General features: G+C 37.4%; 1 protein-coding gene across 11 annotated transcripts in view; it reads left to right on the forward strand.

Moving 5' to 3' along the window:
* CELF2 (CUGBP Elav-like family member 2) overlaps nt 1-10,410 on the forward strand; it is a 559,446-nt gene extending 549,036 nt beyond the window's left edge. For 10 of the 11 annotated variants that reach the window (XM_087768249.1, XM_087768245.1, XM_087768243.1 and 7 more), the window contains one exon: nt 4,710-10,410. In XM_087768249.1, the coding sequence (XP_087624375.1) occupies nt 4,710-4,837 (128 nt within the window). In that variant the 3' untranslated portion in view covers nt 4,838-10,410. The remainder of the gene's footprint in view (nt 1-4,709) is intronic. The other variant, XM_009467290.2, reaches the window with a different exon arrangement.
* The last annotated feature ends 3,706 nt before the right edge of the window (nt 10,411-14,116 follow it).

Genomic DNA, 14,116 nt, shown 5'->3' on the forward strand with positions numbered 1-14,116 from the left:
CATAGATGCACCAGTTCAGTGCTTTGATGGAGTGGAGTACAGAATGTAAGCAAGTGGCAATCTGTTAGAGCATTGGTCTAACAATTGTGGTCTTATGCAAGACATGAGGAGGGTCTAGGAGGAGGAAAGAATCTCTTAAAGATAACATTTATGAGGTTTGACCTAACATATTTGAGCTTCCTTCCCAGAGTAAAGGAACACAACTGTATGTATGACAAAAGAGTAACCAATCCAGACAACCCCCTAGTTTCCAAAACTCCTTTGTACCAACAGTGTTGCTCTTTGCCGAGCACCATCGCTTAATTCTCAAGTGTCCCCATTTGAAGTGTCCTCATTAACCATAATACATGTTTCTTAACTTGCATATCATTACTTGGTTTTAAATCTAGGTTTTGTTAAATTGTGCCTAAGGATTTGTCTCCACCAGGGCCATCCAAGGGCCCCACAGCTATTGGGCTTTAACCCATCTTGAAAGGGTTTGAATTTATCTAAACAGAGAGTACCCAGTCACGAGGAGAATTCATCAAGTTACTCAGAAATACATGCTGCACTGGAAATCAAGCCTTGCCACAGTCTGAGTGTTTTTCACCTTAGTACATTTGGGAAGTTAATTCAGTTCAGAGAAAGGGTGTGACATTCTTTCTGCATTTTTCCATAGTCTTTCAGTTTGTTTTTGAAGCATTCATCTCTTTAAGCTTTACAAAAATTGTTCTTATCTAGACTGATATAGTCCAGCATGTTTCTGCAATGGGTTAGAACAGTCCCTGAGGCTGTAGCAAATTTGAAAAGTGGAATTGAAATGGACTCCCTATTGATCTGGAGCCAGTTCAGTTAGTACGTTGGGGTGAGAAAATCATTGTTGAGTCTCCAGGAATCTTGATGAAAAGTCAAATCAAGCTATGTTAATCGGAATGCAGCCATTGTGGTGACTGCTGAAAGAAGGTAGATTAGTTTGGGCAGGCAGCTTAATTCATCAGCTTGCTTCCCACACTTGCTTTTTGTGGGTTTCCTTTTACTCTGTGATTACCTACTTACACATTTGTCTGGATTTATGGGACACAGTTACCTAACTTAGAGTGATGCACCCAGGTTATCTTATTTGAGGGAAAATGGAGGGGTCAACACCCAACGGATGGAGGAGTTCTCTGTCTTTTTGGCATTAGTGAGCTCTCACTAACATTTCAATTTCTCATTCTTCCTCCCCAGATATTCTGCCACCAGTGAGAGAGTTCTGCTTTAAAAACAAAAAGTACTGCAGTGGCAGAGGAAGTTGAGATTTTCTGATTCAGTAGGTGACTACTTGGTGATGCTGCTAATCACAGGCAAAGCCAGGATTAATCCTGCTAGTTTAACATACTAGCGTACTCTGTATGTACCTCCTCAGCTTTATTAGCAAGAATTGTCTGTTGGTTGTTTTAGTCCCATATTTGTGTTTTAAAAAACTTTAATTTCTCTCTGTTCTCCCACCCAAAAATTAGGACAATAGTGCATCTGAAGAATGCATTTCTCTCCTGTATCATTAATGGTCGTTGCTCTTGGTACAGTTTGCGTTTGGTTTTTTTTGTTTGCTTGGTTTGGTCTTTTTTCCCCTTGTAATAATAATAATAATAATAATGGTAATGATGTTTTGCACATGCTTGGTGCTTTCTACTCTGGAGTTTGCAATCTCCTTCCCAAAGGAGGAGGAAGTCAAATTACAGATGAGGACAGGTTGAACACCAGAAAGATTAAAAGATTGTCCAAGGCTGTCCACTGGCAGAACTGGGAAGGGAAGGTGCACTCTGAGTGTCGCAGGGTAGTGAACTTTTATGTAATACTGCTTCTCAAAATGAAAAAAATTACTTTTCTATGCAGAAAATGGACTTTGGCATTATTTGCTTTCTTGTCCACCTCAAATGAATGCTCAAAAGATTAAATGGTGATGAGGATGACAGGACAGTCTGTTCATGCCTGGAAGTGCTCTTCCATTAGTTCTCATGAGCTCTAGTTGATTCAGCAGACAAAGGGTTTCACTCTTCCAGCTTATGTCTCGCCTTTCATAAACCTTAAAATGAGAGAAATGAGAGATGTAAAAGTACGGCAGGGGAGGGGGGACCCAATGACACCAGTGCATAAATGCAGTCTGCCGCATAGCAAAATTGCTGCTCGAATGATTAAAAATATTTATCCTGATTATAGAGATACCTAGAGATTTAAAACAAAAATCAGAATTGTCATGACAGGGTCTTTGAAAATTGATAAGAAACATCATCCCATCTTCATGTAACCTGCGGTTTAAAATTTAGACAAAAAATGATGAATGGGTACAATCAGAAAAAGTTAAATAAAGGGAGAGAATGCCAGATTCCTCTGCAAGCTTCATAAATTAAGGTCCTCAATAAGGGAGAAGGTGAAAGTTTAGCAGGCTAATGTAGATGTAGCATTCTGTGTAAAGAGGCAAATTGTGAATCAAAACAACTGAATGATAAAGGCTGATGCCACCAATGCAGCGCAGAGGTTGTATGTTTGAATTTGTGATTGAGTCAAGGGAGCTGATAAAGAGACATAGCATGAGGTGGCTTGTCTCACCCTCTGGAAGGTAAGCATAGCCTGAGCTAATTGTTCTTCTGTCATCAGTGGAGGTGTCTAAATTGGTGACATCAATGGTGGGTGGAAAAGCCACCTCTGGGTGTGCTTGTTACTCTTCGTTCACCGTTCATAGATGCCATCTAAGTGACTAGTTTAGATCAGTTGCTTAACTTTCAGGTGGCTAAAACTAGCTAAGAAGAAAAGGAACTAAGGTCATGAGAAGTTCATAGCAGAAGACTGTTCTGAATGCACTTAAGAGAACAAAGCGAAGGTCAGAAAAGCTGTAGAGGAAAATGCTGAATTGTCAAGGTAGGTAAGAGTAGCTACATCTCAGTTGTGGTGCACCTGCCTGGAAGGTGCTACAGCTGCCTTCCAACTCATGGTAGATCTCTTTTCTATCCCCGAGGCAATCCTAGAGATCAAGGCTTTGATCTGTGAGCTGAGGGAAGTAGACACAGGAGTGCAGTGCTAAGACAGTGACTGGAGTCATGTGAACAGACAAGATCTCCTAGAAGCAAACAGGGGAAAGGAAGAAAGGAAGAGAGTGATGAAGCTCCTCAGGATATGGCAGTAATATTAAGAGGAAATGATCTAGTGGAGAAAGTGAGGAAGTGACAAGAGTTACTAAAACCAAGGAAGGTATGGAGGAACGTTTATTATCCCTTAAGGAGGTAACAAATAATCAACCACAGAACAACATGAATAGAGCATATTGGCTTTGGCCAGGAGAAGGTCTGCAGAGATTTAAGTGAGAGGTGGTTTTGGGAGGAAGGAACAGAAGTTAGCCTGAATTGTCAGAGAAGAGTCTTAAGTTAAATGGTTTGGTGAAGTTGATTTAAGGGGAAACCATAGGGATGGTCTATGAAGGAGAGCAGCTGGAGAAGGACCAAATGACTTGATAAGAGGGGGGTTTTCTTTACAAGGGGGAAAGTGTATCATTCTGACACTGAAGATGGAAGAGGGCAGCAGTGCAAGGTAAGCGAGAGCCATAAAAGAACAGGTTAAAAAAATTATGGTAGAAAGAGGTTATGAATCGGAAAAGTACACAGGCACTAAGCACAACTGAAGAAAGCTGGTAGAAGAGAGGCGCTGAGAAGCCTGTGTGTTAGGGCTGAAAACAAAGTGTGTGGGATCCACGCTTTAACAGAGTGAAGGGATATGTGTTAAGGCAAATTCAAGTGGAAAGAAGAGGGAGCATTTCAAAGCAGATGCATTAAAGCAGGCTGAGTACAGTAGTAATTAGCCAGAGCTGAGGCAGAGCAGCAGTTAGGCGAGCTTTGCAATTACAAGTGGGAGGCCCAGATATGAAAATGAATTTTGAGCTTCCAGAATCAGGGAGATTTGAGTCCATTATGAACAGAGCATTTTTAGTCTCCCGGGGAAAAGAAAGCTGAGCCAGGCCAGCCATTCTGAATTACCCGAGCAAGCATTATCCCCCTAGTTAGTGCTCGCAACCGAGGAGCAGAAGATCTGGGCTTCTTGTCAAGCCCTGCCGTTGTCTTTACGATGCTGCTTAATTTTGATGCTTGCATACTGCTTTGGGGACCAAGAGGCTGAATTAATTAACATTTAATGTACCTTGAGATCTTGAACTGGAAGGAACTGTAAAAATACAAAATATTAATATTGTAACTGTCCTAGGCTAAGCCTAAGGAGACGAGTGTTTCACAGCACAGAGGACCAGTGCACATGAACTCACATTCAGGTGTGCAAATGCGTATAGGCATCTGAGTTTGGGTTTTGTTTCTGTAACCAGGCTTTCTGTTTCAGCTTCACATCTGCAGACTGGCCTAATAGTACTTCCTAATAGACTGGGAGGTATGTAGATATTACACTGAAAAGTGTCACAGTAATTAATATCTTCAGTCTCTAAGGTAGGTAGATAAATAACAGATTGGAAACTGCATTGCACCAAAACTGGCCAACTGCATCCCAGCTAGTAAAGAAATATTATGAAGGTAAAGGGGAATGCAAAGGAAACGGGAGCGGAAATGGGATACAAAGTGGGATCAAAGAACTAATTGAAAGTGAGGTAAATGTGTCAAATAAATAGTAATAATAAAATCCTAACAAAATGCCTTCTGACATTTGTTCTAACCTATAGTTCACTTTCTCTCCTGCCTCCGTTCTGTGTCTCGTAGGTTTTGTTAGCTATGACAATCCAGTCTCTGCACAAGCTGCTATCCAGGCTATGAACGGCTTTCAGATTGGCATGAAACGCTTGAAGGTTCAGCTGAAACGCTCCAAAAATGACAGCAAACCTTACTGATCTTAACCCCAGATGCTTACTGCTCTTATTTTAGCTTTCTTAGGGTAAGTCCCATGAGCAAACCTGTCCTCTGCAGGGGGGTTAAGAAAGAACATAGAGCCAACCTTCACAAGAGACAGTTATTTTTACAGTTACCACTTCCATTTCCCCACTTGTCCTTATTACACTTGGCTCCCATTTCCTTGCCAAGTAATTACTGAGTTGTGTTACTGTATTTTGTTTTGCAGCATAATTTATCTCCTTTAAAAAAAAAAATAAACGTCTTGAAATTCAAAGCAACACACACACACACAAAAAAATGTGCAATTTAACTCTGTGAACCCTGGTGCCATTAGCACACAATAAAAGTTGTTTTCTATGGATGGATCATATTTTACCAGGGTGGCACCAGCAGTTTATAGGTTAAACAAAATGGCCTCATGCCAGTCGAAGCACTTATTTTGCAACAAAAATTGAAACAAGTCTTTCCACTACATCAACTTGTTTTTTTGAGAAGATTTGATTTTTTTTTTCGGTTCGAATCAACGTATTGTTATATATTAGTCTGATTTTACACTGGTCGTCTTTATATTTCACTTTTTTTTAAGTTCTTGTTTTTTTGGAAAGGATTAATGTAAAAAAGATTTAGAGATCTGTTTCTAAAGCTACAGGGTTTAAAATAAAAAAATAAAATAAAATGAGTGACAATACTTGATGTTTCTTGAGAGATAAATTTAATAATAATAAAAAAAGAAAGCCACAGGCCTGTAAATTTTATTTGTAAAAAGCATTTCTATTTTTATACAAAATTTTTACTGCCTCAGAAATAATGGAAGTTATTTATTGCCTATTGTTAACTTATTGGATACCTAAAGAGCAGCTCTCTATGCTAGCTAGATCCTTTGAAGTAGTCTCTAGAGTAATTGTGCCAAGAATGGGCGCTTTTTCACTGTTGAACCCTACACCCTTTACAGTTCATGCTTTTATCCTCTTGTTTGTATTTGTCTGGTTATTTTGTTCGTAGTTTCCATTACCTAGTTTAAAGTTCAGTTGTCTGACCCTTTTCCCCCCCCTCCCCGTACCTTTCTGTTACATTTGTAGAAACTGGTTCTTTCCTCTCTTTTCTCCCCAAAGAGGAATCCATTCTCTCTGACTCCTTTCAGATGGATTCTTTGGGGGTTCCATTGTGCTCTTGTTGACAAGTATTGTAAGTTAATGCAAATTATGTGAATGGCTCATAGACTCTACTGATAAAAGATTTGCATTAGTTTTCTCCTGCACCCATAAAAGTGATTTTGTTTGTGCTGCATAGATTCTATGTAACTTTTTTTCCTCTTCCTTGTTTTTTCCCTAGACATCTCCATGCCCGTTAGCCCATCGTTTGCCTAGCATGTCCCTGTGGCGTCTCAAAAAAAAAAAAAGTTTCATCGTCCCGTCATTGTTTCTGATGTCTTTCTGACCTCACATCATATTTGGTTCTCCTACTGACCTTTGATCTAGTTTGACCTTTGAAATTTGCATGTGACCTCATCTAGCTATGAATTCTGGGAAGTCAATGTGAAAAAACATTGCTGCATTCATGCAAGACTGAAATTTCTTATTAGATAAATTAATGATAGGATTTAAAAACAACCTGTGGCAAAATGTTTTTTCTTTCTTTCCTTTTGTTGGTTTTCTTTTTTCGTTTGGGTTTTTTTTGTTTGGGTTTTTTGTTTTGGTTGTTTTTTTTTTTCATTTCGTAAAAAAAAAAATAAAAAAAAAAACAGACTTGAAAGTATTATACAGGGATTGGCATTCTGCCTGGTCACTGGTGACAATAGCAATATGTGTCCAGAGGCACAGAATGTTGGTTTCTAACAGACTACTTCCAAAACAGTTTGAGAAATAAAACTGTCTGATTTTAAGTCTCTAGAGGTCTGTAATAGTTTTTACATTTTTCAGGCAGTGTAAAGTTTTTTGATAAGGCCATTTTAGGTGGCTCACTTTCTCATTAAAGTATATATATAGAACCACTTTTTGTAGATTAGTATAAGAAAATATTTACCCTGTTTTAGGGCAAATGCTACCTACTTGTGTCACCTTTTGCTGAACTGACTCACAGTTAGACAATCCATGGTTTAATGCACATGAAATTACCTATATTTTATACTGTTTCAATGTACAGAAGAAAGGTTACTGTAAAATGTGTTACGTTGGTGCTTCTGTGAATTAAGTTGTGGTTTCATCATGAGTCTAATGGTCTTAAGTGTTCTATGTTTATAAAAGACGAGTTTAAAATTGGTTTACTTGAACAACAAGAACAAAAACGAGATTCAAAAAAAAAAAACAAAAAAAAGTTGTTTGCTTAAAAAAATGAATTTCATGTGAAAAATGAAAAAATATTCCAGAATAAGTTTGTGTTGGCTTGTGACGCATTGATGTCATTTTTTTATTGTGAACAATTTAGATGTGTTTGTGTTCAGCAAAATGTGATCGGTTTTTCTTTTAAAGAAAAAAAAAATCAGTGAAACTATAGTGCCAAATTCCAAAGGTACTTTCTTCCTAGAGCTTCAGTGTGTTTCTTGTGTGAAGTAATTTGATAACATGGGTATTTTATTATGTGTTTTGTATAAATCCCTAATATTTAAAGAAAAAAGAGGTTAAAAAGTTTGTTAACTTGCTATCCTGTGGTCTTGTTGCCTGAAATTGTTATTGTTTGTTATTTCTCTTTGATGTTTTTTGTAAAACATTGTATAAGTGCCCATGTTTCACTTTTTTAACCACTCTGCACACATCAATGCTGTGAAAGCAAACCTCACTATGTATTTTCTTCATATTGTATGGAAACCTCTAAGGTGAGAAAGTTTTGAACTTTTAACCCTTTCCACCCAGAGCTGTCTTGAGTGTTAATACCTTTTATACATTCACCATTTTGCTGTTTATTTTTATATATATATCTATATCTATAAATATATATATACTTAGTTTTTTGTGGTTTATTTAATACATGGTTGAAATCAGAACAATGCACAGGGCAGATCTGAAGGACAAAAATATTTTACTGCTGTCTAAATTTCTTCTGTATCTATAACTAAAATTATTTAAAACCGTAATTAACTTGTGGTTTTCCTTTTTAGATTTTGGGGGATTTTGTCTTTTCTTAAAGAGCTTTTAATATGCTGCTGGAATATGCTATTCAGTATTAATAAAATAAAAGAAAAAGAAAACAATTCTTTAATTATCTATTGTGTGAGCCACTCCCAGACAGGAGCGGTAAATCCACCATTTGAAAACCTTGAGGAGAAAAAAAAATAATAATATTTTTGTAATTTAAATAAATGAACTTTTGCTTAAATCAGATGCACTAGATCTTCCTGGGTGAAAATTCAGTGTGCACTGCAGTTAAACTACTTTTTATGGATAAAGTTTACATACACTGTAATGTTTGGTGTGATCTGCCATTATTTGTAACGGCAATATATTGGCTTACTCCTGCAGACACTCGTATAGAGAGGAGTTACTTTACTCGTACAAGTAGTCCATGGGAATATATTTGTGACTGATGTGGGTGTTTGCTGGAGGAAGCTCTCTGTAAGGAACCAGAAAAGAGATGCTGGTAGCCCTTTTCACTGCCTTGTAAGTCTGATCAGATTGCGTTTCTACTGCACAAGTAGTGACCAACAACCAAATTTGGGTTTTTGCTACCGGTATAGAGAATTCATTGCCAATCCAATGCGCGTGAGCAGCAGTACCTGCTACTGATGATAAAGTGCCATACCTTCTTCCACTTCCTATTTCTATCCAATTATATTCAAAGCCGCCTAAAATTCAAAACGAAGCCCTATATGAACAACATCAGCTGGTGCACTCTTGTCTCTCATCCCCAACTTAAATGCTTCTTTATGTAGAGCCCTGGGATGGAAAGGACTAGCCTCTAGTGATGCAAAAAAGTTTCCTTCTTATAGCACATGCACTTATAAATAAATGATCTATACTTTTCTCACATGTTTTTACTACTGCTGGGGCCTTCCTACACCCTTTGAGGGCTATTTTGTACTACTTGCAGCAATTTTGCATATTCAAAGTATCATCTCACGTACGTTATATTATATATATGTACATATATATATAATATGAGATCATCATTTGGATTGTTTAGACTGTTTCACTAATTTTTCTCATTGTACCCACCGTATAAATTTCCAAAGCTTCTTTAGATGCCCTAGTGTGTCCTGCGGGTTTACCAGTCCGGTTAGAGCGGTGATGCCTTTGGTCCTCAGGCAGTGTAACTCGGTATCAGGCTGCCCCGAATTACGCTACATGGGACATTGGCTTAGCGGTGGGAGGGGAGAAATGTTTCTGTACTTCCAGGCAACTGAGATGGGTCATTGCTGAGAAAAGTGTCCCTCTTGAAATAAAATTTAAAAAAAAAAAAGTCAAGTACAAAACCAAAAACCCAAACATACACCTCCTTGGAGACAAATTATCTACCAGTTCTCTTTCAAAATATTGAAAGGAAAAAGCTGCAAGGGTGCAAGGGCCTAATAAGAGAGGAAGAAAAACAAGGGAAATTGCTTTACAAAATTCTAATCAAAAGACTAGACTAGTTGTTTTTTCAAACAAATTAGCTAATTGCGATGAAATGGCAGTCCTCAAAGGAGTAACAAGTTCATCTTTCTTTCACCATAGGGGTTACAGTTCCTTGGCTTGTGCTACTCTGGAATCATTTTACTGTTTCTGTTTTTATTATCTTAAGTGCTAATTAACAAAAGGAAAAAAATAACCTGTAGTTTCATTACCTTTTTGGATAATGTCATACAAAAAAAAAAAAAACAAACCTATGTATTTGTGTTTTTTTTGTGCTGTGAGAATTGTTGTTTGTAGATTAATAATACTATCATTTTGTTTAGAATTACAAACTAGTTTTTAAGTATTGTCTGAGAAAAGCCAAAGTTAATGCAATCTAGTGGAAACTGTAAGACCATTTGAGTATTGTTTCTGTTTTATTGATGCATTTGGATTTTGTTGTTTGATGGAATTTGAGCCAAAAAAAAAAAAAGAACAAAAAAAAAGAAAAAAAAAAAAGCAGGCTTTCCTATTTCTACAACTTGATTGTACTTATGCATTTTGTACCAGTGGAACTTTTTATACTGGAGATTAAAAAACAAATGGAAATTTTTGTGGCTTACTCTCGTGGGCCCCCTCGATCATGACTGATTTTCAAGTTTGATTTCTGGACGGTAGAAAGAGAGTTGGTTTTGTTTAGAGAATTCAAAACTTTGGCTTGATTTCTTTTTTTCCCTTTGCTTATATCTAGTGTTTAGAATTTTGTCTTAACAAAAGCGGTAAGTTTCACTTTTTATTCTGTATCGTGCAGTTACACAATAAGGTAATTAGAATTAGGAGTACTCGGTCACTTTGCGTGGATAAATGTATTAGTTAAAACGTTAGGGGTTTGCTTTTTTGCTGTTTAGATCAGAGTTTTTTCTGATTCTTCTGTCCTCATTGTGAACATAACCGTGTAGTTGAAACAGTCAGACTTATTTTTGTAACGTATGTTATTGTGTGATGCAGTTTTTTGCTTCTGTCTCCAATATTAAACCATTTTCCTAATACTTGTCTCTCTACTTTGTGTGTTGTATTGTTGGTGGTCATTCTGTGTTGGTAATACATCTACACACCTCACTGTTTCACGTGCCTGTTTTTTTTTTTCTCTATTTGTTGGTCGTGTACAAAAGATACAGTCGATTCCACCTAAGTGAATATCTGATTGGGGGGCAAAAGAGGATTTGTACATTTTAGACATGTTATGGTTTCTTTGACTTTTATTTTTTTTCTCTCTTCCTCCCCCTAGTCATGCCTTATCACCTGGATAATCTATCTGAGCAGGAAGCGTTTTAAATGAGTTTCCTGCAAAGTCATATTGAAGGTAGCTTTTGTTAGCCGCCTAACTGCAAAAGCTTCTGCACACAAACACACAGAAGCCACCTGAAAAGATTATTTTTTTTTTTGCTGTGACATTTCAGTCAGTCTGGAAAATGTGGATTATGGAGATCAATTCTTCCTAGTTGTTAAAAAAAATAATAATGATACTCTGCCGCTACTTCGCAGAAGCGTATGAAACATTCAAGAAAAGGAGGATATAGCCTTGGGATTTCTTCCAAACTGCACAGTAATCTGATGGCATATGGTGTTAGTCAAACTCTCCTTAGAAACTAATCACATCTTAACTAGGGCTGTGAGAGCCTGCAAAAGCCTACCAGCTGATCGAGCTTGTTATGTGCAGTTATACATATAATAATTAAAAAAATAAAATAAAATCCAAGTGAGCACAGGAAGACTTTATATTAAAGCCAGTGGAATTTAAAAAAAAAAAAAAGAGAGAGAAATAAATGATGGAAAAAAGATCTCCTGTTGTTCAAATGGGTGATATTTTTGCTGTGGACTTACAAAGCAGATCATTCTCAGCATTGGCTAATAGTATTACACAAATCTCAAAAGGGACAAAAGAAATACCATAGCAGGTTTTTTCTCATTATTTTTTACAGTTGGCTTTTAGATTTTTTTATTCTTTCATTTCCTATAATTTTTTCTTCCTCACAAGAATCTCTCTGCTCTCCCCCAACCCCTGTCTACCATGATGAAATAAAAGCTGCAAAAGAAAAATCTATGTTGTTCTGGTTTACAAAAAGTCTCTCTTCTCTCCTCTGATCACAAATACAAACCTTACAATTTGGAGAGGGGGGAAAAAAAACAAAACCAACCAAACCAAACCCAAGGAGGAGAGAGAAGCACTGGCGAGTGCTCTCTGGAATTCAAGCCATACACCCCCGTCCCTTTCCTTTGTCCCACTTTCTGTGATGCTCAGGAATCGAAGACCACTTAAAAGTGCTCTTATGAGACCCAAATGACGCTCCTCCCTCTTGTCTCCTCTCCCCTGGTCTTTCTGGCACTCTGGCTTTGGCTCACACACACAAACACACACACCCCCCCCTCAAGTAACGGCTTACGAGGTCATGGCGCACTGGGTGTTTCCGTCTGGTGTCAGCAGCGACGTTGGCTCCTGTGTTTGGAAGAGTTTTGAAATTTTCTGGTGGCTCATGAGTTGACCTGGTTGTTATTGCTCGATATATTCTTTTTTTTACTTTTTTTTTTTATTGCTTTTTTCGCTTTTCCGTTTCCATGAAAGGCAAATAAGTGATAAGTCTGGAGTCCCAAACAAGCTCAAATGTCGTCTTGCAGGGTCTGTTGTCTGAGGTCAGGGGTCCAAGCAACTCTAAGTTTAATCTAAAGCCACAGAAGCCTGTAGTGGACAGCCCAGGCAGGAAAGCAGAAACCGATGGCCAGACTATATCCTGGGTCTTTTACACCTCTAGAGTCTATGATCCCGATTCGGATAATTTTGACACCAGTGAATTCAGTTGAGTAAGTCTTGACTTGCATGAATGATAAATCAGAATTGGTCTCTGTTTTTTTTAGGTTGCTGTGAATGTTTTGGGTTTTTTTTTTTCTTTTTTTTTCCTCCAAAACTTGGTCTTAGGAAAGAAACTAGAGCTTTGTGAAGGGTCTTTTCTTCCAAAAATACAACTGAAAAAAAAAAAAAAAGACTTATACTGCAGTTGGGTTTCTTTTAAATACTCAGGGCTGAAAGATACAGGTTTTTCTTTCTTTTTTTTTTTTTATTTCAACAATGGGGAAAAATGAGTTCCTTAAAGCAATGCAGCTGAACAGTTTGTCCTGCTTAAATGCATGCTTTTAATTTCAATTATGTAAGGCACCTTGCAGTGTTAGCAAAATGTCTCTTTGTTAGCTATATGTGTATCGCCATGGGAAATTACCAAACTGTCACAAGACTCGCTGATTAAAGAATAGCCTGCCAGAGTGTGTGTGCCTTTGCCCAGTGTGACTTTTAGGTATTAGGCTAAGGAAAACAGTTTAACAAAATGTAGTGTGAATCATTCCTGATAAGTGAATAAGGCATTGTGACCAAGCAATCAGATTATTCACTTATCAGGAATCGACTGTACTGATAGTTTGCCTGATTGTTTTTGTTCCTCATCTCTGTTGTAGTTTCACTACTTTGCTGTGTTCTGTTTTTTCTTTCATGCTCTTAGCAAAATCACTGGGAATATCCCTTCGTGTGATCATGAAACATGCTACTGAGTAACAAATAAAAAAAAAAAATTTAAAATATAAAAATGATATCTTAACAAAATCTATGCACTTGCTATCAGGAACACAATACTGGATGTGTCTTATATATATTGAACTATAATAGTATTTGATTTCTTAAATAAAGCTTAAGAAAGGATTCTGTTGTCTGTAAAATTTTATGAGCATTAAATGAAAAAAAAAACATGTTTCTAGGGTTGGGCACTTTTTGTTATACGAAATCTTACTGGGTGCACGGTCTTTAACCATGCCCAGGCAAATGTTATATAATTCGCTTGATATTTCATTAATAACAGAGACCTTGAAAATTAGGCTTACTGAAGTGTGTGGGGAGAAAAAGTCTTACCGTTCAGTGACTCACAGCAAAAGATACTGAAATGAAGAAATTTCTGTCTTTTTCTGTATTGCAAAAGCAAACATGCCTGCTTTTGCACCAAAACTAAGAAAGAGCTAAAACGTGTGAATCAGAAAATGTAATGAAACAACACCATATTTCTTCCACAAACAATACTGTACTTCTTTTTGGTATGTGACTTTTTTTCCTCCTGATTCTAGATAGGTTTAGAATAAAATATGAAACCCCGTATGCTCAAAATCACAGATTCAACACTCAAGGTGAAAGCATCTTTTAGCGGAGGATGTCTGGCTTGCTGTACATCTGAGCCTTCTTTAGGAAAACATTTTCACATCAAAACCCATGAACTAAATGGGAGTTGAATAGCTAAAACTGTTGAGTACACTGAAAAATTTATTCCTTCAATGGCTGTACATTTGCCACAAAATTGTAGGTTTGGAACAATCAGATTTTTGTGGAAATACCCGTCCTTCTTGTATTTAGCAAACTTTCAGTAATGTCAGCCTTTGGCAGAAAGATCCAGGAGAGTGGTGGGGGTTGCTTTCTTTTTCTCTTTTGAACTGCATTACTGCCTCACTTTTCATATGCCATTATATTATCTGAAACCGAAAAAAAAATTAAATTGTGAAAAATCTATCCGCTGCTTGTATCATTCTCCTCTATTCATACATATTTAGCAAACGTTATTGAGCTCGACATCCAGCAGCCAGGTTTGTTAGCCTGAAATACTGCTCCCCCAGGGAGGCCGTGGAGAGGACTGACCTTGGTGGGCAGCAGGATGGTCCTGTCCGTCC

Source organism: Nipponia nippon, unplaced genomic scaffold, assembly GCF_047370975.1.
Source record: "Nipponia nippon isolate SJK-2023a ecotype South Korea unplaced genomic scaffold, ASM4737097v1 scaffold_3, whole genome shotgun sequence".
In the NCBI taxonomy this organism is placed as follows: domain Eukaryota; kingdom Metazoa; phylum Chordata; class Aves; order Pelecaniformes; family Threskiornithidae; genus Nipponia; species Nipponia nippon.